This window comes from Mizuhopecten yessoensis, unplaced genomic scaffold, assembly GCF_002113885.1.
Source record: "Mizuhopecten yessoensis strain PY_sf001 unplaced genomic scaffold, ASM211388v2 scaffold1091, whole genome shotgun sequence".
Classification (NCBI taxonomy): Eukaryota; Metazoa; Mollusca; class Bivalvia; order Pectinida; family Pectinidae; genus Mizuhopecten; species Mizuhopecten yessoensis.
The window spans coordinates 71,563-99,211 of NW_018403873.1; the positions used below are offsets into that span (position 1 = coordinate 71,563).

Consider the following 27,649-nt stretch of genomic DNA (forward strand, 5'->3'; position numbering starts at 1 on the left):
GTAAACAATATGTGATTATATAAGGTTTTGTTCTCTATAAAGTGTCAAATTAACTTCCAATGAATGATTAACCAAACGGACCTAATAAGGGCCCGTTCCATTGATTGATGTACATGGCTGGGGCCACCTGGAGGTTCACACGTCGGGTTACCGGTGGCCGACACGATGCAATTAATAATTCACGCCATCTATTGCTAGACAATTACCAAAGAAAACATGTACCACAGGTGGATACCGTAGTTACTCCAAAATATAACGGGAACACATTCGAAACCCTGTCAACTTCTTACATTCATCTAATTTTTGAAAGAATTTTACCGATTACCGATTTGCTCCATTGACAGACATTGGCATACAAATCCAATTTAGGTTGAAGATACGGAATGAAAGATTCACCATTTTGGAAACGTACATGCATTCAGTTCTGGGAAATATTGAACACCGTTTTATTATGTACGTCATCTTTGGTCTTTCTATATGCAGTATATTTATGACACAAAGTCAATTGTTTCTATAGCACATGGAGCTATAGCGTATTTGGTTGTCCAGCTGCTCGCAGTTATACTCATAGACTGGTTGTCCAGCTGTCCGCAGTTATACTCCTAGAATGTGGTTATCCAGCTGTCCTCAGTTATACTCCTAGACTGTGGTTGTCCAGCTGTTCGCAGTTATACTCCTAGATTGTGGTTGTCCATCTGTCCGCAGTTGTACTCCTAGACTGTGGTTGTCCAGCTGCTCGCAGTTATACTCCTAGAATGTGGTTGTCCAGCTGTTCACAGTTATACTCCTAGACTGTGGTTGTCCAGCTGTTCACAGTTATGCTCCTAGACTGTGGTTGTCCATCTGTCCGCAGTTATACTCCTAGACTGTGGTTGTCCAGCTGTTCACAGTTATACTCCTAGACTGTGGTTGTCCAGCTGTCCGCAGTTATACTCCTAGAATGTGGTTGTCCAGCTGTCCACAGTTATACTCACATAATGTGGTTGTCCAGTTGTCCGCAGTTATACTCACATGATGTGGTTGTCCAGCTGTCCGCAGTAACATCTGAGGTCGTCATAGCATTACTAATATTTGTTCCGTCGCGGTAATACTGAAGTTCCTACAGGATTATACTGCTGGTAAAATCATCCTTTGTAAAAGAAGATTTATCTTATGGACAAGTAAGATAAAGTTGATTGCTCTTTGCAATTTCAATAACATGTCGATGGTTTCCACACCGATAATGGATATATCTATCTGTCGTCTTAATTCTGAAACTGTTAATAACTATTAACACTGAATACAATTATAATCTCATCCTAAAGGCTCGCATATACTTATTTACGGTAATTCATCTTGTAAAATCGATAATCGATTTATGTTGCACCCATTTGGATATTTACGGTAGGTAGAATCAGAATAAAATCGACAAAAAGCGGATACATATCGGGCAGTAAGTCAGTGGCCCTTTACAGCCAGGGCAACCAGTTCGCGGAGATGAGTCGCCGATTTGTTGGCAGAAGCATGTACTCCCGTTTCCGCTCGGCCAAGTTCATCTTCTTCATGTCAATATGTAATGCACTGGTAATGCTGATGAACGTTATGTCTGTGTATAATAGAGGGGAGTTAGCTCAAACAAAACAGGAAATTATCCGCGAAGTTATAAGAACGGTACCATGCGAAGAAGACGCGGAAAAAGAACCCAAAGCAAAAGTGCACGTAAAATATTTTGAAGATGAAAGTCAAAGACATGAAGAAGAGGACTCAGATAACGAACTTCCACTTTGTTCGAATGTAACTGAACCTGGCGTGGAGTGTGAGATACAGTTTTCTGATTTTCAATATCCACTTGAGATTAACATGACTAAGTTAGTATCTGATTATAAACGTCAAGGACATGTGGATGAAACAGTCATTAACAAATACACTCACACGGAGACACTCGTTCCCGCCAAAACCTGCGTGCAAGGGGAAGGCAAGAGTTCCGAAAAACACGTGTTTATGATTTATCTGATCAAGAGTACGCCGACAAACTACGCCCGGCGTAATGTTATCCGGAAGTCTTGGGCGGACGAATACAAGTTCCCAAGTATCCGGCTAGTGTTTCTGATGGGGTTTCCTGTGAGATCCACTCTGAATGAGATGATCGTAGCCGAGAGTAAAGAATTTGGTGATATTTTACAGCTGGATTTCATTGACACGTATTACAATCTAACATTAAAGGCTATTGGTGGAATAAGATGGACGGCCAAAAATTGTCCGGGAGCAAAATTCGCTATAATGGGGGACGATGATTATTACGTAGCAACAGATTTCATGTTGTCTTTACTTGAACATATTCACACGTTTCATCCCACTAGTGTCTATATGGGCGGACTGATACACAGTGCCAAACCACAACGAGATCGGTCCGCTAAGTGGTATATCTCCCCCGCGGATTATCCGTTCAACAAGTACCCTCCCGTTATACGGGGAGGAACTCTCGTCATGTCCATGGACTTCGTAATAGACATGAACATCGTCATACCCTACACGAAATCCTTACCTTTCGACGACGTGTATTTCGCCATTGTTGCCTATAAGCTCGGGGTAAAACCAATGACCGAAGACAGGTTTGCCTTCCGGAAAGTGAGGTACTCTGACGAGGAGTTCAGAACGGTTCTTAGTTCCCATGGTTACAAGCGTCCGTTTGAACTCAAGCATGCGTGGCGATGTCACGAGATAATACAAGAGTTGGCACGGGAGAATTCTACCAAGAAAACGTGTTGGTGAAAGTAGTTGTGTTATATTGACCGTATCGTTTGAAGCGAGCTATTGCAGATGGATTCATTGGTTAATTAAGTATGAATGATTGATGAGGAGATTAACACACCTTAACAACAGGTAAGGGGTAGAGTCTTGAAGAACAGTCCTGAAGCAAAACGGCCCTCCTGGGACGGCGCACAGACCTAAACAAAACGGCCCTCCTGGGACGGCGTACAGGCTTAAACAAAACGGCCCTCCTGGGACCGCGTACAGGCCTAAACAAAACGGCCCTCCTGGGACGGCGCACAGACCTAAACAAAACGGCCCTCCTGGGACGGCTCACAGGCCTGAACCAAAACTAATGGGACGGCGCACAGGCCTGAACCAAAACGGCTCTCATGGGACGGCGCACAGGCCTGAACCAAAACGGCCCTCATGGGACGGAGCACGTACCTGAACCAAAATGGAATGTCAAAATAGAGTTACTACTATAATTTTTCATCATTAAAACATGTACGTAAATAACCTGTGTTCGTAGTCCTACTACATTTATTTATATACAGAAATTACAGTGTGCGTACAATGTACCAACCCTATGTCAAAAACCTTCCACTAGTAAATTTCGTGTACAAAAACGTATTACTTCCAGATACTCGATTGCCTACTCGTTGGGGTGTTTACCTGCACCGACAAGACTGTACATTGGGTCAGAGTGGTTACCTGTACCGACAAGACTGTACACCGGGTCGGAGCGTTTACCTGTACCGACAAGACTGTACACCGGGTCGGAGCGTTTACCTGTACCGACAAGACTGTACACCGGGTCGGAGTGGTAACATGTATCGACAAAACTGTACACCGAGTCGGAGCGTTTACCTGCACCGGCAAGACTGTACACCGAGTCGGAGTGGTTACTTGTACCGACAAGACTGTTCACTGGGTCGGAGTGGTTACCTGTACCGACAAGACTGTTCACTGGGTCGGAGCGTTTACCTGTACCGACAAGACTGTACACCGGGTCGGAGTGTTTACCTGTACCGACAAGACTGTTCACTGGGTCGGAGCGTTTACCTGTACCGACAAGATTGTACACCGGGTCGGAGTGTTTACCTGTACCGACAAGACTGTACACTGGGTCAGAGTGGTTACCTGTACCGACAAGACTGTACACCGGGGTAGGCCAAATAAGTTACACTTATGTAAGTTTATCATATTTCTTGAGGAATTAATTCAACTAATTATTATTATTATTATCATGCGATTCAACTTGTTGACGAATCGAGATTGAGTTGATATTTGCCGCATCCATGTATGTACTTCAAAACTGTTACTGTTTTAAAACAATTCAATGGTCATGCTGCTGTCATGTTCCTCCGGCGGAACGCTCATGTTGGTAGACTTACGTGCGAATTTGTTTCACTAGCTTTCATATGTTAATTATTTCCTGTATTTATTGATAGTTACATTTAAGATATAGAAAAATATTCATCAGGTCGTGATTAAATTATGATTCATATTCATTCAACTAAGTTATTTTCAAAGTAAGAATTATTAGATTTAGTTAATATGGTCCCAAAAACCAAACATTATTGAAGTTTACAAGATAATATACTAACAGGTCTTGCAGTGATGAAACACATAGCCAAATGACGCCCGAACATCATACATGTACTTAAAAAGTTATTTACGTATATGTTATAATTGTTTGGAAATTCTCTATGTATGTAGTCAAGAGTCAAAAATAAAGAATCATAATTAAAGGCAGCTTATTTCCACCGAGTAATATATCTTAGTTATATTGACTACGGTAGTGAAATATAACTTCATTTGAGTAAATATAGATTTATAAATGGATAAATCTGAGTTTTGAGTGTTCATATACTTTATAACAATTGATTATTTTGATAAGACGTCTGCTGTTCCTGTTTGTTGTTATGTCTGTCAGTTCCTGTATTTCCTTTTCTTGGTATCGACATCGAATATTGGCATTGCTTGTTGTCACCCTTGTGTGTTGACACTTTGTATTTTATCATTAAGTGTTGGTGACATGGTACATTTTGTTGTGATGTATTGATGCTATTGTATACTTGGTCATTGTGTGGTGGAGGCGCAGCATATCTTGTCCTTGTGTGTTGACACTTTGTATTTTATCATTAAGTGTTGGTGACATGGTACATTTTGTTGTTATGTATTGATGCTATTGTATATTTGGTCATTGTGTGGTGGAGGTGCAGCATATCTTGTCCTTGTGTGTTGACACTTTGTATTTTATCATTGAGTGTTGGTGACATGGTACATTTTGTTGTGATGTTTTGATGCTATTGTATATTTGGTCATTGTGTGGTGGAGGCGCAGCATATCTTGTCCTTGTGTGTTGACACGTTGTATTTTATCATTAAGTGTTGGTGACACGGTACATTTTGTTGTGATGTTTTGATGTGTATATTTGGTCATTGTGTGGTGGAGGCGCAGTCTATCTTGTCCTTGTATGTTGGACCTGCTATATAATTTGTCATTATGTTGGTACCATGGTATATTGTGTGATGACGTCGTGGTATATTTTGTTAATATGTGCGGATGCTGTAGTATAGTTTTATGTGTGTTGACGCTGTGGTAAGTCCTTTGTCCTCGTGTGCTGACGTTGTGGTAGCATTGTGTCCCTCTGTGTTGGTGCTGTGGTATGTTTCACCCGTGTGTGTTGACGCTGTTGTATATTTTGTTCCTGTGTTATAATGCTGTGGTGTATTTGTCCCTGTGTGTTGACGCTGTAGTGTATTTTTTCAGTGTCATAGTGCTTCGGTATGTTTTCCCCATGTGCGTTGATGCTGTAGTATTTTTTTTTCTCTGCGTTGACGCTGTAATATGTTTTTCTCTGTGTTGACGCTGTAGTATGTTTTGTCTCTGCATTGACGCTGTGGTATGTTTTTCTCTGCGCTGACGCTTTAGTATATGTTTTTCTCTGCGTTGACGCTGTAGTAAATGTTTTTCTCTGTATTGACGCTGTAGTAAATGTTTTTCTCTGCGTTGACGCTTTAGTATATGTTTTTCTCTGCGTTGACGCTGTAGTAAATGTTTTTCTTTGTGTTGACGCTGTAATATATGTTTTGTCTCTGCGTTTACGCTGTAGTATATCTTTGTCTCTGCGTTGACGTTGTAGTATATGTTTTGATTCTACGTTGACGCTTTAGTATATGTTTTTCTCTGCGTTGACGCTTTAGAATATGTTTTGTCTCTGCGTTGACACTGTAGTATATGTTTTGTCTCTGTGTTGACGCTATAGTATATATCCTTTTCTCTGCGTTGACGCTTAAGTTTATGCTTTTCTCTGCGTTGACGCTTAAGTTTATGTTTTTCTCTGCGTTGACACTGTAGTATATGTTTTGTCTCTGCGTTGACGCTTTAGTATATGTTTTTCCCATGTGCGTTGCCGCTTTAGTATATGTTTTGTCTCTGCGTTGGCACTGTAGTATATGTTTTTCTCTGCGTTGACGCTTTAGTATATGTTTTTCTCTGCGTTGACGCTGTAGTATATGTTTTTCTCTGCGTTGACGCTGTAGTATATGTTTTGTCTCTGCGTTGACACTGTAGTATATGTTTTTCTCTGCGTTGACACTGTAGTATATGTTTGTCTCTGCGTTGACGTTGTAGTATATGTGTTTCTCTGCGTTGACGCTGTAGTAGATGTTTTGTCTCTGCGTTGACGCTTTATTATATGTTTTTCTCTGCGTTGACGCTGTAGTATATGTTTTTCTTTGTGCATTATGCCGTGGTATGATTGTTCCTTTTACATTCCTATTGAATTATGTAAGCTGATAACACCACTAGCACTGATATCTACGGTAGAGTTTACTGTACTTAAATTATCAAAGTTAATGGGTTATACATTATAATTATTGTACGTTAACCCAGAATTTCTGTGTCAAATAAAGCAAGATGAAATGGCTAGAATAAAAAAAGGAACACCGCCATTTATTTAATTTATTTTTCAGATTGGATGGAAAATAATAATTTGACAATTTTATGATTCATAGTCTATTCAAAGATATTACAAAATGTCACTGATTTTGTTACCAATTCGATATTTATCTATAATTCAAAATACACTGTATGGTAGTGACTACAGAACCACTGCGTGTTAGCACTACACGTAACCTGGTGAATTCCTTTGCTGTCAATACTTTCCCGAATGAGTTGAATACCGCTTTAAACCTCCCAAATAAACGAACTTGTTCAAATTGTGATGATGGTTTGCTAAATGGTATGTTATGTTTTTTTGTTTCTTGGAGTAAAATTTATGAAATGCTGTAACAAATCTGAACCTTTCTTAGGTAAAACGTGTTGTTCTGAACTGACGAACAATAGTGTACTATATTTGTATTGTGTTTTTGATTGTTATACAGAAATTACAAAGTACATTGATACTAACTGATACTGGGAGTTATGTTTGCTACTCTCTTCAATAACAATTATGAGAATCAAATAAAACATAAATTACTACTAACCGACTGTGTGTTGTTATGACCTATCTACTCTAATGCTAATTAAATGTCAACTTATATCAGCGTTTGCTCTCACAAAAACATATTCAAACAATAACTGGTTGTCTGGATGTAATTATTGTTGATATAATTACATCCAGACAATCAGGTATTTTTTATATTTACATATTTTTCTTTTTTAAGCCATATTCCTACAAAAACCATTTGCCCTGCCTCAAAATACATTTCAGGCGGCCATTTTGTTTGTTTACATATTCCTACCCCTGAAACAGGCAGTTGTAATTATAGTCGAGCAGTTGTAATTATAGCCTTTATAATTACACTTGCCCTCTAACACTGTTGTAATGGGACGGCGCGGGGGCAAATGTAAATATATAATGTATGCATTGCAAAGTTATAAAGATTATTTACGCAAATACTATTATGTTGAAGGTTATATAACTGTTATCTACAACTAATTAACTATATTGATTACTTATATAACATGCTAAATACCAAGTTACTAATCAATTGGCTATATCACCGGTTGTTTACACTAGTATAGTTATACATTGACGAGTTATGATTATAGTCCTATATAAATGATATTTAAATAAGTAATAATACACTCTACAAAGATTAGTAACGATAAGTTATATTACATCTTATTCATTTATAACTATTACAATCTGTTATTTACACAGTTACTAATAGACTGTATACATAGATTAGTTACGATTATAGTCCTATAACTCTATACATTTATATCTTATACAATCTGTTATTTACACAGTTACTAATAGACTGTAAACATAGATGAGTTATTATTATAGTCCTATTACTCTATACATTTATATCTTATACAATCTGTTATTTACACAGTTACTAATAGACTGTATACATAGATTAGTTACGATTATAGTCCTATAACTCTATACATTTATATCTTATACAATCTGTTATTTACACAGTTACTAATAGACTGTATACATAGATGAGTTATGATTGTAGTCCTATAACTCTATACATTTATATCTTATACAATCTGTTAGTTACATAGTTACTAATAGACTGTATACATAGATGAGTTATGATTATAGTCCTTTACCTCTATGCATTTATATCTGATACAATCTGTTAGTTACATAGTTACTAATAGACTGATCGACTAACGTCACGCTTCCACAATTGGTACGCTACCCACAATTGGTACGCTACCCACAATTGGTACACTACCCACAATTGGTACACTACCCACAATTGGTACGCTACCCACTTCATAATTCAATTTGTGTATTTTCCTCAGATTGCATGATATTAGATATATTTTTCAGCATTTCGACTAGATTTTTTAAAAACAAGAAAAACGAAGCACGTCGACGACATTATGGAGGATTTTGAAATGGGTATATATAGGAATGATTAAACGTTCATTTCTGGTCCGTATAAAGGGATAATATAAAGGTGTATATACACAAGGGCATTCCAGTATGGTATTTATAAAAGCAACATATTTGTTGCAATCGGCACATGAAAAAGTAGAAATATTATAAAGACAAGTTGTATAGCCTGTAATATGGTGTACCAATTTTGGTACCAGTCCTGGTTGAAAAACCGATGAAATCTCACTCCGTGTTTAACGTTCTATATATAAAAAAAAATTCTGAGAATGAATCACCATGGGTAGTCTTTGTCAAGAATCAAGAAACATTCCAGATAATTATCTGGATTTTTAAATATCAATGACAAACTGTCAAAATTGTACCAATTGTGGTAAGGTGACGTTATATCATCTTTGATTTGCAAAGACGGTATATCTAATATTTGTTATTCTTATTATGCCTTTTTTTCTACATACCCTGATATGATTTCTATCCTTCTTTTATTGCTATTTAGCAATTTAGCCGCACGCAATCGGTACAGTGTTTTGAAAGACGTTACATGGCGTTGCTAAATGGATTGTGATACATTGCCTCCCCTGATTGAGTATGGACGGCCTTCACTCAGCTCCGATAAGAATGTGAAAAAAGCCTGTATAGATGGACGACGGAGGACGTATAAAGACTGGAGGAAATAATGAAAGATAAGTTCGAACTATCGTTGCACTGATGTTATTATATTACTCTCATAAACACTCATATATTTGATGATTACTTCAAAGCTTTTTTGTACCTGTGGTCATCCATGCGTATAATCGGTAATCATACATTTGCACGAGTGTTCACGTTGTATACGTGTACGGGCCATATACCTCCACTCCAGAACGATACAGTAAACGGAATCGCACGATATCTCGACCACCTCAACCCCATCCCAATCATTAACAAGAGACATTAAACGGGCAAAATCAACCGAAATTCTTTGTGAGAGTGACGTCAATTCATCACCTTCTGTCACCTGTAATCCAAACATGTCATTTGATCTAACTATGTCGACACCTTGTGCTAGTGGTCAAGAATTCATTGCTAACCAAACGCTCCTCCCTTACAAGCTTCAGCAGCAACTGCTGATGAACGCACTGTCGTCACAGGGGATTATACCTCAGCAATTTATACAGCCTAGTACCATGAGCAGTAGTATATCCGACTCTGACATAGACCGTATTGCGTTATCGTCCAAAATAATATTGCTCCTTTGACTGATCGTGTGAATTCCCTCGAATCTGAAAATGAAAAACTCGGACACCCAATTGACGACGTTGAGCAATATGGCCGGCGGTCATTAGTAAGATTTTCAGGTTTCCCTGAAAAGGACCGAGAAAACACTACTGATACCGTGCTCCAGGCTGCTGCCGCATGTGGGATAAATCTGGGTCCGGACGACGTTGAAAGGTCTCATCGTGTAGGGAAACCCCGTCCAAACCAATCCAAGCCACGACAAATCATCACGCGTCTTCGCTCTGTTGACACCAAATTCCTCCTGCTGAAATCTGCCAAAAACTTTAGAAAATGAAAACTTTAAACATATATCTGTCAATGCAGAGCTTACACAGCCCCGCAGCTAACTCGCCTATCTCGCTCGACAGGCTTTTAAAAAAATTGCCGTGTCTCTCAGACCTGGACTACCAACGGAAAAATATTGGTTAAAGATCGTAAAGAGCGCGTTCATCTAATAAAAACGGAACGAGATATCACTGCATTCGGCCATGATATGCACACTTGACTGATGACTATGACATGAAAATGTTATATTAATGTAGCGAGTAGGCCCTTCTGGCCTGCAGTACACACGGACTTTAGTGTACATCGCTACAGTACAGTTTCCATTTATACTACAGTGATATATATTATCTCCATGCAGTGTTTGTTTTGCTATGAGTTATAAAAAGACTTTCATAGCTATGAAATATGATTTGAAACAAAAACGTGCTATTCTGATTCATTGTACTTACAGCCACTTAACACCAGTGATCCTCCGATACCATGTTGATGTATTTACGTTAGGTATACTAGGTATCTATACTATGTATGTACAAATTATGTTCTATATGTATGTATGTATGTATGTATGTATGTATGTATGTATGTATGTATGTATGTATGTATGTATGTATGTATATGGGGCAAGGAAGTAATTCCAACAGTGTGGACAAGTTTAAGTTGTCAAATTTTCGGAGCGATCCGCTCCTTTTTCAAGACACAGTGAAACAGAACAGTTACATGTACATATACATAATATTACAAGAAGATAGAATTGATATACTATAATTGAAAATATAGCTATTACATAAAACCAATAGTCCCCTCGGCTAAAGACAGCCGAAGGCAGCAATTAAGTTGAGAGCATCGCGGACAAGGAACGCTGATGTAGAGGACCTATTCTTGCAGGCGCGTAGCTAGCCCCTTTACCATGTGTAAGCCCGATATGGGGTTGCCGAAGGCAGCCCCCCCCCCTCCCCCCGAAGCGCGAGCAGGGGGAGAGTATGGGAGGGGGTCTTTCCCTCCCTTTGAGGGGGGGTCTGGGGGTCTCCCCCATGAAAATTTTGTTTTCTAGAACGTCTCAGGAGCCATTTAGCACGTCCTGATGTCTGTTTTCTCGTTTTAATCCGCAAGAAAAAACTCCTATGTTTTGTATATCTGTATACCTATTTACGTGGATCCAGTGTAATTCTGAAGATTAACCGTCGGTATTGCTTTGTACACCCTCCATACATACATTGTCTGGTTTTTACCTAATCTTGATAAATGCATTTGATACTTCTGCATTAGTGAACATGCAATTGGGTTTGTCTTTCTCATAATCTGATCCGAGTTAATTGGGAAGCGAGGTTACCCCCACTGTCACCTTTACTCAGTCTCCCACACAGTTTCGTCTTCTGTTTGTGATTTGTAACTGGCTCCTTATACTTGCTCCTGTTATTTGTTGGTCATTTCGAGAAGCGAGGTTGCCCCACTAACTATGAACAATGTATCATATCTGAGGAATTACATATGTATACGATATATTATACAGTTAAAGTATGGGGTTGAGGGATATAGCAAATTTCTGGTGTCCCGAGACCAGGTCTATTTCCCGAGGCGAAGCCGAGGGATATGGGCATGGTCAAGGGACACCAGAATCTTGCTATATTCCTCAACCCCATACATTAACCGTTTTATTATACCGATACACACTGGAGAGATAGTTTTAACTAGAAAATATTTGTAAACCATAAGCTGTATAGCTTCACGTCCCAACTACCCTTTTGATGGCAATGTAACCAAATGCTTCCGAGTTCGGTAGCAAGCCCCGCCCACCTCGCGCGTCACTGCCGAGTTCGGTAACAAGCTCCGCCCACCTCTCGCCTGATTGGCTCGGCGGAAACACCCGAGTGTAGGTGTGTTTTAGTTCCCACACTAACACACAGGACTAAAACACACTCAGGCAAAAGTGGGGATATATTCGATTTAACCAATTACTTTTGTATAGAGTAAATAAAGTAGAGGTGTAATAATCAAAACTTAAACTCCACTTTATAGTATCAGCAAGAAAAAAAACCCGCCATGAAAACCTATACTTGTCAAAATCATGTGCAAGCCCGGGCTTATTGGCTTACATGGTAGTTACGCGCCTGGCTTGCGCAAGATGCACTGTCATATAAAGTGAGTCAACGAGAGATATCAAAAACGTGGAACATGTGCATTTGTGTGCATTTGGAAATCTGGCCCGGTAAATGTGAAAAATCTCCAATCTGCTACGGAATGTCTCATTAGTCGCCTCTCAATACTGCGATGGATCTAAGTCACAGCAGGGGGTCCCACTTAGTCGCCTCTTTTGGTTTGCAGGAATAATGCATGTGCCTCTATTGGTTTGCAGGAATTATGCATGTAATTATCAACTAAGTGAGTGCAGGAGGAATAAGTAGATAAAATGGCTAAGATACTGTATAAATCTGCAAAATAAATCTGACAACGGCTGTTGGTCACACACACTGACACCACATTGACTGATGTGCATGTCAGCGTTTGTAGTATGTTATACACTTTGCTATGTATGTATGTATGTATGTATGTGTTATTTTGTCACTGCCATATATTGAATAAAATACTGTTTAAACTAAATGGATTGTGGGATATAACTTTGTAATGTCACATAAATAATACATACCGTCACGTAATTGTTAATGTACATTTATCGACAAAAGAAGTTACATATTATGTATGTATATATATATATATATATATATATGTGTGTGTGTGTGTGTGTGATGTATGTATGTATGTATGTATGTATGTATGTAAGTAGGTAGGTAGGTAGGTAGGTAGGTAGGTATGCAGGCAGGCAGACAGGTAGGTAGGCAGGCAAGTATGAGTGTAATGTATGTATGCAGGTAGGTATGCATGTGTGTATGTATGTATGTATGTATGTATGTATGTATGTAAGTAGGTAGGTAGGTAGGTAGGTAGGTAGGTATGCAGGCAGGCAGACAGGTAGGGAGGTAGGTAAGTATGAGTGTAATGTATGTATGTAGGTAGGTATGCATGTGTGTATGTATGTATGTATGTATGAACTTTAAAATGTCGAGTGAACTGGCCCCTGTCTCAAGGGTGATCTGCGAAACATTTCGATTATATTTTCATTTTACTTATGCCCTGCCGCGACACTGCTCTGAACATTTATTGCTATTGCCCATCCATCCATTTCGGGTCACTTGGCTTCATTTTCTGTCAACGCTCCTTTAAGTTTGCAATAGTACGGACTAGGTAATGAGTGTTAGTGTCTTGTTTCGCGGATCTCGTTTGGGGTTTAAATTAAATCTCTTGAAACGTCTTTTCTTTTGTGTGAATCTATATCTTTTTAAACTTTATTATATTGAGGTAAAAATCACTTTTTTTATCATACTGCTATATATGTCCTTATTCTAGATGTATGTACGGATGTATGTATATATTCTCCTAGCGTTCTCCTCCATTATCTCATGCCAAGTGCATTGTTCTATCCTCCTGATCCATCTATTGTTCATCATGTTCTCCAACCTTTTGACTACTTTACTTTTCATTTTTAGCACGACCCCTTCCCTTCACAACGTTCACCCTATTATAAATTTATTTTTCCTCAAATACTACACTGCATTATACTTTCCTACTCAAAACTCTGTTTGTCTTAGTACGAAATGGTTCACTATGCACCCTATCCGGATGCGATTTCTCATGTTTCTCCAAAGATTATCCTCTGTAACTTAAATGCCGATCTGCTCTAATTTGTATTGTATCCGGATAGGCCTTTTTTACAACCGTTGTTATTCTGTATTTTGTAACCATACATGTATGTCTGGAGCTATGCTTGTAGACATCTTATTTGTGCTATTTATACTATATGTATTTTTATCATTTCATCATATTTTATTGAGTAAACAATAGGATTGAACAGCAGGCTAGGCCTATATAAGTTCTCTCCTTAGGTTGACATGACAAAGACAAAGATGAATGAAATGGTTTGTAAGAAAATATTGATGCAAATCATATATAATAGGTAGCATAGACATATATATATATATAGCAGATGGTATAGGGGAGATAATTCCATGTATGTTTCAATTACATATAAATATTTAATTGATATTTTTAGCTATACAATGCTCATATTAAAAAGTCAGTCATAATTAATTAGTAATAGGAAAGCAATGCCCTAATGATATATTAAACAGAGAAATTGCTACAATTGTTTTTTTGTTTTTTGTTTTGCAAGTCATTAGTGCCCCCTGTTCATACCCTGCTGCTGTTGCATGAAGTAGTTAGAAGTATAGAACCATTTAGTATCAATATATATATCATTGGTAGGAGTGATAAAAAGTAAGGGATACAACAACATCAAAATATGAAAAAATAAAATGAGGCAATTCAGCTAGAAGATTTTGATAATGTAGTATATGTGTAAGATGTATTGCCAGTGTTCTATGTGTAAATCTTTCATCCCATCGAGTTTCAGACAAAAAGTCTCTAACGGCCTTTACCGTTCACATATCATCCACTCGAGAAGAATCCAGATTAAACCACAGAACACTAAGCATTCAAACTTAGCACATTTATGTTTTACTTTATTGCACCCATCAGTAAAAACAGCTTACAAAGCTTAATCCCTTAGGTGTATAATATTAAAACATCAATGTAAATATAACAATCAGTAGAATCACATAATGGTTTAAGGACAGTAATTTTATCATTTATGACTATATATAACAAAATTTATAGATTGTTTTAATTAGTTAAACAAGTCTTCTTGTGTTGTATATATATTTTAGAACACTATCAAGTATAGATTTATTTTCAGTATTGTTTAACACAGTGCTTCCATTAAGAAGTGTTTTAGTATCAAGATTAACCGGACACACTTCAAAAATCTCATTTATTAAAGTTTGTCTCTCATTAGTATACATTGGACATTGTGAAAGATAATGTGTAGCAGTTTCATAAGCATCACCACACAGACAAGATGGAGACTCTTTCAAGTGATCTTTGAATAGATCATAGTTCAGGTTACTCGCCTCATTTCTCAGTTGACATAGGATTATGTTATCCTTTCTGCTTTCACAATTTTTAAATACATCCGAGATATCATTATTACAACATATTTTATTATACACCTTGGCCTTAAATTTATTAAGAGTAGGGGAATGTACTATATCATTTTCAAGTCCATTGAACTTGTTGCACATTACTGGGAAGAAGCTTTTAGCATAGGATTCTGTACGACATAGTGGTGGGTTAAACATTCTTACATTTCTTAGAGTATACCTATCATTTTCTGGGTTATGAGTAAGAGGATCAATTATGTCATGGAGGTATGTGGGTGATAAATTGTTAGTTATTTTATACATCTGAGTTAGCTTATGGTTCATCCTTCGATCAGACAGGGATTCCCAACCTAGTTCTTTATATAGAGTTTGGTGTGATGTACCTTTCCTTAGACCTGTGATAATCCTTGCAGCTTCTAGTTGTACAGATTCTAATAAATTTTTAAGATTGTCAGAGCAGTTGTCCCAGACAATATCTGCATATTCAAGCACTGGGCGGATAAATGTTGTATATATTTTGCATAGTGATTTCCTATCAATCTTATATTTCAGATACCTAAGTATTGTTATTCTTTTACTAGCCTTTTCATATATTAATTGAACATGGGTAGACCAAGTGCCATCTTCAGAAAAAGTTAATCCAAGATGTTTGTGATCATGGGCATTATCTACACAAGTATTAGAGAAATTAATTAGAGGATGGATAGGTTCTTTTTTTCTAGAAAAAATTAATGATTTGGTTTTAGAGGGGTTAAATTTAATGTCCCATGTACTAGCCCAGTTGTTAATTCTATCTAGGTCTTGGTTAAGATAATCTGCTGCTAGTTGTGGGTTTTCGTCTACGATGACATATAATGATGTATCGTCTGCAAACAGCTTAATGTTACTCTGGACTATATCAGTGATGTCATTAATGTATAATAGAAATAAAAAAGGACCGAGAACTGATCCCTGAGGAACACCGGCATTAACAACCCTAAAAGTAGAAAAATGACCTTCAGATAGAACTCTCTGCTTTCTATCTTCAAGATAATTCTCAAACCAGTTAAAAACATTGCCCGATATACCATATGCTTTTAGTTTATGTAGTAACCCTTTGTGCCAAACTCTATCAAAGGCCTTGCTGATGTCGCAGAATACAAACCTTAGTTCTTTCCCTTTATCCAGGTTGCTAATTATGGTGTGGTATATAGAGAGAAGTTGGTTTACTGTTGAATCACCTGGTTTAAAACCTGATTGGTCCTTGGAAAGTATATTATTAGTTGTTAAATAGTTATATAAATATTTGAATATAATTTTTTCTAGGATTTTACTAAAACATGATGTTACAGATATTGGTCGATAATTGGAATAATTATTTTTTAAACCATTCCCTTTGTATACAGCACTAACATTAGCCATCTTCCATGGCCCAGGTATGCACCCGTTAGATATAGTTTTGTTAAATAAAATTGTAAGTGGGAGTATTAAGGAAGGTTTTAACTTTTTTATGACTTTAGGTAATATGCCATCAGGTCCTGCTGGTTTATTTTCATTTAATATAGTAATTTGATCATCAACATCTTGCTCAGAGATTATTATGTTTTCTAACTTTGATAGAGTGGAAATATCTAATACTGGAGGTTCAGCAAGTGTATCTGATGTTGTGGCTATAGAAGTAAAATAGTCATTAAGGGCTTCAGCTTTATCAGTTGGATGTTGAATCAGTGTATTATTAACATTCAATGGTGGAATCGGTTCAGTTTTATTGTTAAAATTAGTTATGGATTTAGCAATTTTCCACCATTTATTAGGGGGCAAAGATTTAGTACTTAGAGACTTTTGAAGTTTATCAAGATAATAATGTTTTGCATCTCTTACCTGATTAATAACAGCATTCCTTATTTGCTTATATTTATTCCAATGCTCTATTTTGTCAGTATGTCTGGCTTTCTTATGTATCCTATTTCTTTGTCTCATCTTTAGCCTAATATTGGTATTCATCCATGGCTTGTCATCAGGTCGGATTGTAATAGTTTTACTAGGAATATATTTTGTCATCAGGTCAGTAATAGATTTAGTTAAAAACATACTAAATTCTTGGGTATCCATATCAGCAGCAATTAAGTTCCAGTCAATAACATTTAGTTCGTCATTCATAATATTATAGTCAGTATTGTTATACATCCATACAGTCTTTTTGTATGCTTTATGTTTGAAGATAGCATAACAAACTTCCATATATATAGGGGAGTGGTCACTACAGAAAGCAGGGTCAACATGAGTATTTTTCACTATGGAAGGATTATTTGTAAAGACAACATCTATAGAGGTTGCACTATCAGGTGTCACTCTAGTAGGTTTATTAATAATACTTTTTAGGTTGAATTTAGTTAAGAGTCTAGATAAGTGAGAAGTGGGTGGGGTTCTTAGCATATCAACATTTAAGTCACCAGTAATTAGTATATCCATGGAAGTTTCACTAGCTTTATCAAGGATTTGTTCAAATTTACTCCAGTATTCTATATTAGAATCAGGTCTATATATACATCCAAGCAGAAATTTATGATTTTGGATTAAGACTTCTATCCAAATCATTTCTATATGTTCATTTTCAAGATCATGTCTACGTTTAGTAAGAATATTGTTTTTATGATAGATAATAACACCACCACCATGCCCTGTTGTCCTATCTTTTCTATGAATTTCATCTGAGAATGACTCTAATTTAATATCAGAATTTGGGATTAGAGGGTTAAGGTGTGATTCAGTTATACATATTATGTCACTATCATGTAGTTGTGCTTCAATAACATCTATTTTATTTCTTATGGATCTAACATTAAGATGAACTATTTCTACATTCTGGAGTGGACCTGGATTCAGTTCAACATCCATACATTTAATCAGCAGTGTTTGCAGAAGTATTTGTAGATATGAGTTATTGTTGAATATTTTAGAATAAATGTATATAAATTGAATAGAAATACTGCATGGCCAAGTCATATGCCCTCGTAAGATGGATGTCCTATTCACAACAGATGAAAAAAGAATTTTAACCATTATCGTAAACAGTCAGTTTAGTGGGACATCCACGCTTAATAAGGGTTCGGGCAATACAACTAGCAGCAAAGCATGAGCATGGGCAGGGACTTGCAATGTATAGATCGTTGCTTAAACATATAATAGCATCAATATTAACAACAAACACAACAAACAAACTAAAATACAAATACATAAGAGGCATAATTCACACTTACAAGTTACATGCATCGTGGAATCAACCGCTTTGAAAAATATATATATAATCATATTTACAAAACGCTTGTACAGCTTAGTATGTGTGCATACTATATGTATTACCGCTATTGGTGAATGTCCTACTTATTCCGATTAAGTTACAAACACTTTTTACTGATATGAATGATATCAGTATACTGTTTGATTGGAATCAACGTAAGGCAATTTAGAGATGTCCAATGTATTTAATGCATCCTTATATAACGCTCATTAGGCTTACCTTTTCATGAATCACATTCCAACCAGATCCAATTAAGTAATGCAGTTCTTCTCGTTATTCTCTTCATAACCACTTTCTTTCATTTCCTGATGCACCCCCTCCACCCTCCCCTCCCTGATTTCTTCTTCTTCTCTTTGTCTGTTAAATTATCAAAATATATGTAACAGTGCCGTCCTACTGCCAGGTTTATTAATAAGGAGAGGAATTAATATAAGTACTTATGTACTTGTTTTCGAATCCTCTTTGTTGATTTTGTATTATTTTGTCACTGCCATATATTGAATAAAATACTGTTTAAACTAACTGGATTGTGGAATATAACTTTGTAACGTCACATAAATAATACATACCGTCACGTAATTGTTAATGTACATTTATCGTCAAAAGAAGTTAATGTAAGGGGTTCAAATGACATCGACAGCGTTGAGATCGATATTTTTATCTGTTACCAAGGAGGATTTGGAACCGGATTGTAACAGTAAACCTACACAAAAAATAGTCTTATATTCGAAGTAGATTTTCGAATCGTATTTAACATATAAGAAATAAATGGAAAAAGTGGATATGGAACTCCCATCACAGCAAATTGACCAAATTGCCAGGATGCAAATGGGTGAATAAAGTTAAAATTTGATTGAAAGAGTTTGTAATTGTTTATGTAATTATAAAACAGTTATTCAATAACCTCCAACTGAATAACGAACAAGAGTTACCATGCGGTGCCGGTAATTTCAATAACGAACAACAGTTACCATGCGCTGCCGGTAATGTCAATAACGAACAAGAGTTACCATGCGGTGCCGGTAATTTCAATCACGAACAACAGTTACCATGCGGTGCCGGTAATTTCAATAAGAAACAACAGTAACCATGCGGTGCCGGTAATTTCAATAACGAACAACAATTACCGTGCGGTGCCGGTAATTTAAATAACGAACAACAGTTACAGTGCAGTGCCGGTAATTTCAATAACAAACAACAGTTACCATATGGTGCCGGTAATTTCAATAACGATCAACAGTTACCATGCGGTGCCGGTAATTTCAATAACGATTAACAGTTACCATGCGGTGCTGGTAATTTCAATAACGAACAAGAGTTACCATGCGGTGCCGGTAATTTCAATAACGATTAACAGTTACCATGCGGTGCCGTTAATTTCAATAACGATTAACAATTACCATGCAGTGCCGGTAATTTCAATAACAAACAACAGTTACCATATGGTGCCGGTAATTTCAATAACGAACAACAGTTACCATGTGGTGCCGGTAATTTCGCTATATTGCATAAAGACAGATCGTCAATCACTTTCGGATCGGGTCAAACATTTTGTTTATACCACGGAAAGGCATTGAATAACCTGTTAATGTACAGCATGGTGTTTGTGATAGATAGGTGGGGTTTTATGTCACGAAGATCTTCCAACCAACGACATCTAACTGTGAGAAGTAATGACTACAAGCACTCAATAAAAAAAAAACTATAGCGATAGTATACATTTCTTTAATGTGCGTATCGTACATACATTTTAACAGTGCAAATATAACAAATAACGTTATAAGTTAAACAAGCGAAGTTACATAAAGGCCGCATAAAGCACAACATTTACTCGTAGCATTACATTCTGTTTAATGTGATAATCAATAACGATTTGAAGAAAATGACTGGAAACCCCAATTGACCATAAAGTCTACTACAGGCAGTAGAAATTGAGTAAGCTCAAGCTCAGCCTAATGAACACCTAACGTATTTTTCATGATTGGGTGTGTAACTATTATTTGTAATGATGCGATCTGGACCAAGTTTTGTAATGATGGGGTCTGAATCCCGTGTAATGAACGATTGGGTCTAGTTCCAGTGTTTGTAATGGTTGGGTATGGACCCGGGGAATATAATGGTTGGGTCTGAACCCGGAGATCATGAGGTCTTGATCCAGTCATTGTAGTGATGGGGTTTCGATCAAGGGAGTTTGATGGCGGGGTCTAGATTTTGTTTTTGAAATTTCGGGTCTGTTATAGTTAAATTTAATTTAGAATTTAGTTAAATCAAGTTACAGTAATCACTTATGATGGCCGGCATATGGGTCAAGACACCAAGGGATTGAATAAAGTCCCCTTGGTCGTGCAGATGAACCCACACACACGTTCACGTCCGATCGAAGAATCCAACTCCGGCCGTTTTGGAGAAAATCGAGTGCATTATCCGATGCGCCTTTCGCCGGGCCACCATAATAAATATTATTGTTCTTTCTTTACTTACTTCACATGGACATTTAATCTTTTTTTATTTGACATAGACATATACTTTATTTTCAGATGAAAAACGTATGAAAACATTACCTAATCAAGAATTTCATTTAAGTTACAGAACCCTTTTCAGTTAGATCATAAGTTAGAACAAATACTAAAAACACTGGACAGAATTGGTGATCTTACCTCAGTAGTAATGGTAAAAGGTCCCCATATCGATGTAAGCTAATTCCAGGTCCTCTCTTCCAGCATGTCAAATTAAGTCGAATTCGGATGTAAAATTGACACGAATTCAACAAGAAATTTACCTGATATTTACGTGTAAAAAGGTCACATTTTATGTGAAATTTATCAGGTCAATTCCAGGCCAGGACTTGTTTTCATGTCAAATTTACCCGTGAAGTATTTTTCTATGTGAAAGATATACCTATGTACCAAGTTACCCACAATGATAAAATATAACGTGTCTGTTATTGCCCAAGTGAAATCAATTGTTTTCATTGTTTAAACATTAAGCAACATACACATTAACACAGCATTACATGTAAGAGTTTACCATTGTCACAACATTACACGATGGAGTTTACCAGTGTCACAACATGACACGATGGAGTTTACCAGTGTCACAACATGACACGATGTAATTTACCAGTGTCACAACATTACACGATGTAGTTTACCAGTGTCACAACATTACACGATGGACTTTACCAATGTCACAACATTACACGATGGAGTTTACCAGTGTCACAACATTACACGATGTAGTTTACCAGTGACACAACATTATACGATGTAGTTTACCAGTGTCACAACATTACACGATGGAGTTTACCAGTGTCCCAACATTACACGATGGAGTTTACCAGTGTTACAACATATTGAAGAAGTGCCTCGTAATTACAGTACCCCAAGAATGTAAGACAAAATAAAGAAATTAACAAAAACGATTTAAACATAATATGAAACATGTATACAGCTAATACATAAAATACAATACATGACCAATAACGAAAGCGATATAAAATAGCGACATATCCACTGACTATGAGTTCAAGAAATGTATCAACTTTAAGGCATTGCTTTGAACTAACTGTATGAATAAAAGAAAAATATCAGCATCTGTTCGAAAAATAACGTGTACAAAATATTTTTCAATACAAGTAACTAATATCTATCAATTAATTATAAAATAGAATTTGATCACATAACAAACATGAGTTGTTCTTCATTACTGTATGTTGGTATTTAAATATTATATGCATTTGTTATTCATGTATTCGTCGCTTTGATATCAGAATAAAACAATCAAGAAATTGTTTGATTTAATATTGACCTTACTTTAGGATCAATTGGTCAGAGATAAAGTAAAAAAATGAAATAAAAGAAAAATACAATTTGATGAATTTCTAACTGATGTGGTAAGGAACAAGGAGGATTTTAATTTTGCATAAGGTAACACAGGTACTGTATATTTGTAAAAGTTAATTCACAGGGCTTCGACATTGTGTTAAACAACTGAGTCTTGTTTTCAAAAACGCTCTTATCTTTTAGATCGTCTCGATTAAAGACCACAAACATTTTGTTTGAAGGCAATATTCACAGATATCAACATGTAATAGTAATATATGTACGCATTTTTATCAAGAAAAACATTGACAGTGGATGTACAGGATTAATATTAGATATAAGACATTTGTTTTAAATGTAAACAATAATGTGATCGTTGTTTGAGTTTAGAACATTCGTGACACCCACGTCACAACGTTCCCACTGTTATCGACGTCAGTATACTAATTATCTGTTGAAAAGATAATTTAAATAATTCCATTTAGATCGGTGTGAGTTTAAAAAAAAATAACATATTGCTAGTAATTGAATAATGAGTGATATCAAGTTCAACATGTTTCGGAACAGGCATTGCCAAACTGAACATAATTATTTCCATAGCTTTTTGTATAGAAAATAGGTCACACGAAATCTGAACATGAACATAAGTGTGAGTCCTAAACGCTAATGACACAACAAGAAAGGCAATACATTCAAATTTAAAATACTCAATAAACTTAATGCTGTTTATTACGTTTCTTCACATGAACAAATTCTGCCATGCAAACAAAATAGAGTAACCCGACATTTAATTGTTAGCAATTTCATATTCATGAATATATTGAATAATATCAAGTTTTTGACTAAAGTAATCAGTTATATCTAAAAGACATCCCAAGTTATTGGGTAGGATGAATTGTCGATTGACAATATCAAATTGAAATTATTTTGTCTTATAAAAAACTATTTTGTTTTTTCACATTACAAAAGAGACCTGAATGACTTTTATATTTTTTTAAATTTAAGTTTTGGAACTCATCATATTCATGCAATTCCTGCTTTTCACAGAAATCCCCTTTTGTGAATCATGATACTACATTGAAAGAACACAGAGTGGTGCTGTGAAAAAGAATGACAGCAGTGCTTGCCCGTTATGTTTTAGTTTTCAAACAAGCTTACAGTATAATGCGTTGTTAAGGAGATCGTATCAAACAAAACATGCTCACTATATTTATTTAAATATGAGATAGGGCATACCTTCCTGTTTGACCTCAAACATAGCAGACTGTTATTGAAGTATCAAAAATGAAATGCATAAATCTATCTAGAAAAAATACCACGCTTAGAAATCTGTTCGATATCCTATATTAAAAATATGATATTTATGGTATTGCTTTGACACGTGCATTAGTAAAGCATCGATATACTTTAGTGTGAGTAAAATAAACACAAAAAGGACATCATTCGGACAAATCACGTGACACGTTACATTTGTAATCTAGTAAAGCTATCTATAGCAATACAATGTTAAAACACATTGTACTTAGTTAATTAAAGCTTCAATCTGCAATAACAGAATACAAGTATCTCCCTATATGATATATCAGTTCAGTGATATCTACCTATCTGATTTATCAGTACATTGATATCTACCTATCTGATATATCAGTACATTGATATCGACCTATCTGATATATCAGTACATTGATATCTACATATCTGATATATCAGTACAGTGATATCTATCTACCTATCTGATGTATCAGTACATTGATATCTACCTATCTGATATATCAGTAGAGTGACATCTACCTATCTGATATATCAGTACAGTGATATCTACCAATCTGATATATCAGTACATTGATATCTCCCTATCTGATATATCAGTACATTGATATCTACATATCTGATATATCAGTACAGTGATATCTATCTACCTATCTGATGTATCAGTACATTGATATCTACCTATCTGATATATCAGTACAGTGACATCTACCTATCTGATATATCAGTACAGTGATATCTACCTATCTGATATATCAGTACATTGATATCTACCTATCTGATATATCAGTACAGTGACATCTACCTATCTGATATATCAGTACAGTGATATCTGCCTATCTGATATATCAGTACAGTGGGGTTTATTCCGAACGTTTATCAAGTAATGACGAATTTTCAAATCGAGGTGTTTTTTATAGAGCAAATCACAGACTTTGTCTTATATCCAAAGAATTCATGGAAAAGGTTTATTAAAAATGTTGCGCCGTATTGGTATTATGATAAATGGAAACATGAGCTCTCTTCCTAAGTCGAGTTAAAAAGGTACAATGGAATACATGTATCAATAGGTCTTAATCCAATCCTTAGTTTGTGTGCAATGTTTCCTCAATATAGCTGGAAATTAGTGGATCTTATGTTACTATTAGTGACAAATGAAATTGAAGAGGTTACATGTAGACTGTGTGCGAAAACTACCATCGATATTGTTTCACATTTACTTATGGAGTGTCCAGTGTTGTACCTTAAACGCGATGCTTTCCTTGATAAGGTTGTAAACGTAGTAAATGTCAGAGATTATGTAAAGTTTTCATTTCTTGAGGACAATTACCAAACGGATTTTCTATTGGGAAGTAGTGCGCGCATCCAATTGGCTGATGACGAGTGGGAGAGTTTGATGCTGGCGGCTGTTGCGGACGGAGTTGAGCTGCTGCTCTCCGACATGAACGCAAGCCTTCTAATTGCAAGTAAATGTGACTTGATATGATTTAAACTAAATATTCCGATCAATTTTTGAATCGGAAACTGTAATTATCATTTGTATTGTTTGGTGTTATTTTGAAATCTCTATCCAGAGGCCATAAAGAATCTGTCTGTCTGTCTGTCTGTCTATAACCACCAACCCGATACAGCAGCGTCGTTACACCCACCTCCAGATAAATACGCATGCTCAATAACTATAATTACCCTACAGAAACATAGGTATATCTACCTCACCCGTATATAGGAATGTGTTTACTTAGTTATCCGGTATCCACGTGTCAGAATCATTGTATAGTATGTATACGCCCGTCCAGTGGTACAGTACCACCACTTGTGAATTAATTCTTTCTTTGCCATTTATTAACAGAATTCGTCTGCAATGGTACACACTTGTAATGCACCTTTGTGATGGCTACACAGTGAAATCTGTTAATAAAGACCACAACGAGGAGATAAAACTCTCATTGCTCAGGTGTATATAGACAGGTTTGTATTATATAGTTAACACTTTTTAAGTTGTTCTGAGGATGTTGTTTATAGAGAGGTTGGCTTTATAAGACAGGTTGTCGTTATAGACAGATGCTCGTTAAGGCAGATTCATATACAATGAAACAAGTAAGGAGACCACCAAAGGAGAAATAACCTTCACTTATAAAGTATTTATAATCAGTTTGAAAGTATACAGAAAAAAACCTTTTTAGGATATTCTTAGGATGGTAGATATAATAAGTGGGTATTTTTAGTTTATATAAAAAGAGGAACAGCGACTACTGTCAACACGGTGTCACTCTGTACATCGTTAACCAAAGCACCTTGTCCTATTGTTACTATGTTACTAAGTAAATAGGTTAACACAAAATATTACATTTGATTAATATCACGGGTAATACATAACTGTATATTTTAACATAAACATTTGTCATAATGATACAAGCCGTATGTCACATGTAATTTGGCATGTTCACACATGTTTCCGGAATGGCGCCCACCCGGTTTCCAATCTTGATTTGAAGATACCCCTTGTTTCTGTTCAGCACTTCCACACTGTCGCCGACACCCACGGACATCTCAAACGCCATCTGTATTTGATATAAATCTACCATTGAATACTCGTTAACGGTATCAGATGTATAGAACAATGAATCACTCATGTAAAATACAATATATACAACACTGAATCAATCATCTTCTATACCATATTTCTATAACAAAAATAATTACCTAAATATAATTCATTTATATATCATAGATATGTACAAAAATATAGTCTACTTACTACACTCTTATAAAACATCTGAAGACAAGAGAACAGCATATTATGATAAAACAATTGTCACTCACAGTTCCAACAAGTAAAACGAAAGTAAACGGCAAGCCTAAGTAATGGCAATCTGGATTTTTTTCAGAAAAAAATTAAGATGTGTGTTACTTAAGCTCACCGTTGACTTGGGCCCTTAAAGAAGGATATGAGGCCTAAATATATGATGAATGGTCTTTTTTTGTCATTTCACTTCCCCACAGAACACATTAATTGCAATATTTCAAAATAAAGATTATAAGAGATCTAAATCGATTTCTCTTAAAGATGTAATACATTAAATATTTCATGTATGTATATAACCTATGTAAGTATATTAATGTGAAAATATTGCCATGAATATATGTGGAGTTGGCTTGCCATGAGATACACTAACACTAGCACACAAAATTATTTTACAAGATAACACAGCCACAATGAAATATCTGAAGAAAGAATAATCGTCCAATTTGACAGAAAAAAATATAATAGCTAAACATAAATTACAAGTTGTCCGATACGTCTATTACAGATACCAATCAACGTCCAGACATAAGGGCCAATTATATCAAATCTTTACCATATTAACGTTCAATCTGTATAGTCAAACAAACTTTATTCCGTCTTTTCGTATTGCAGAGTTATCTGCTCTTGTGAGCAGGAATTGATTGTTACGTCATTTGTTGGTGAGAGTAACGTCATCAGTTTTTGAGAAACCGACGTAATTTTCTCAAATAAACCAATGACGTAACAATCTATACCTGCTCACAAGAGAAGATAACTCTGAAATACGCAAAGACGGAATAATTCATCGCCGACATCTTATCACAGAACCAAATATTTATCCGGAACTTTGGAATATTACTAAGCTGCAGGTTTTGATTCAGTACCGACAACATTATATGAATATAAATTGATATAGTTTCACATATAATCTTTAGAAGAAAGGAACCAATTAAATAAATATAGGGTTTAAAATTATGCAATACAGGACCAGGGATATATTATGAACTGTATATGGGCTTCAGTTGCCAACAAACACTACGGGACCGGACATTAACGAACTACGTACATATACACGTATTATCTTTCGTTACCACTGGAAAATACCGAGTCATGAATACATAAACTATATATGGTGTGTAACACATGGTCATATAGACCTGGTAATACATAACCTATATATGGTCTGTAACACATGGTCATATGGACCTGGTAATACATAAACTATATATGGTCTGTAACACATGATCATATAGACCTGGTAATACATAACCTATATATGGTCTGTAACACATGGTCATA

At 36.0% G+C, this 27,649-nt stretch overlaps 3 protein-coding genes across 4 annotated transcripts in view; 1 reads left to right on the top strand and 2 right to left on the bottom strand.

The window, feature by feature from the left end:
• Nucleotides 1–1,476: 1,476 nt before the first annotated feature.
• LOC110457161 (beta-1,3-galactosyltransferase brn-like) lies at nucleotides 1,477–3,035 on the top strand. Its single transcript, XM_021508291.1, has one exon. It carries the CDS (start codon nucleotides 1,477–1,479, stop codon nucleotides 2,749–2,751), a length of 1,275 nt encoding a protein of 424 aa, XP_021363966.1. The 3' UTR covers nucleotides 2,752–3,035.
• Nucleotides 3,036–14,894: 11,859 nt separating this feature from the next.
• On the bottom strand, nucleotides 14,895–18,504 carry LOC110457192. The gene is made up of 2 exons (XM_021508354.1): nucleotides 17,270–18,504; nucleotides 14,895–15,602 (listed from the first exon to the last, which is right to left on the bottom strand). Exons 1-2 carry the CDS (start codon nucleotides 18,235–18,237, stop codon nucleotides 15,554–15,556), a joined length of 1,017 nt encoding a protein of 338 aa, XP_021364029.1. The 5' UTR covers nucleotides 18,238–18,504; the 3' UTR covers nucleotides 14,895–15,553.
• Nucleotides 18,505–24,703: 6,199 nt separating this feature from the next.
• LOC110457200 (proline-serine-threonine phosphatase-interacting protein 1-like) overlaps nucleotides 24,704–27,649 on the bottom strand; it is a 22,466-nt gene continuing 19,520 nt past the window's right edge. Inside the window, exon 6 of one of the 2 annotated variants that reach the window (XM_021508367.1) lies at nucleotides 24,704–26,126. In XM_021508367.1, the coding sequence (XP_021364042.1) occupies nucleotides 25,989–26,126 (138 nt within the window). In that variant the 3' untranslated portion in view covers nucleotides 24,704–25,988. The remainder of the gene's footprint in view (nucleotides 26,127–27,649) is intronic. The other variant, XM_021508375.1, reaches the window with a different exon arrangement.

Bases quoted from the DNA above. Each gene is read 5' to 3' on its own strand.
- LOC110457161 (XM_021508291.1), top strand. From the start codon at position 1,477: ATGAGTCGCCGATTTGTTGGCAGAAGCATGTACTCCCGTTTCCGCTCG.
- LOC110457192 (XM_021508354.1), bottom strand. From the start codon at position 18,237: ATGGTTAAAATTCTTTTTTCATCTGTTGTGAATAGGACATCCATCTTA. The intron at 15,603-17,269 runs TAGTATGTTTTT...TAGAAGCTGCAA, and splicing joins GATATGGATACCCAAGAATT to GGATTATCACAGGTCTAAGG.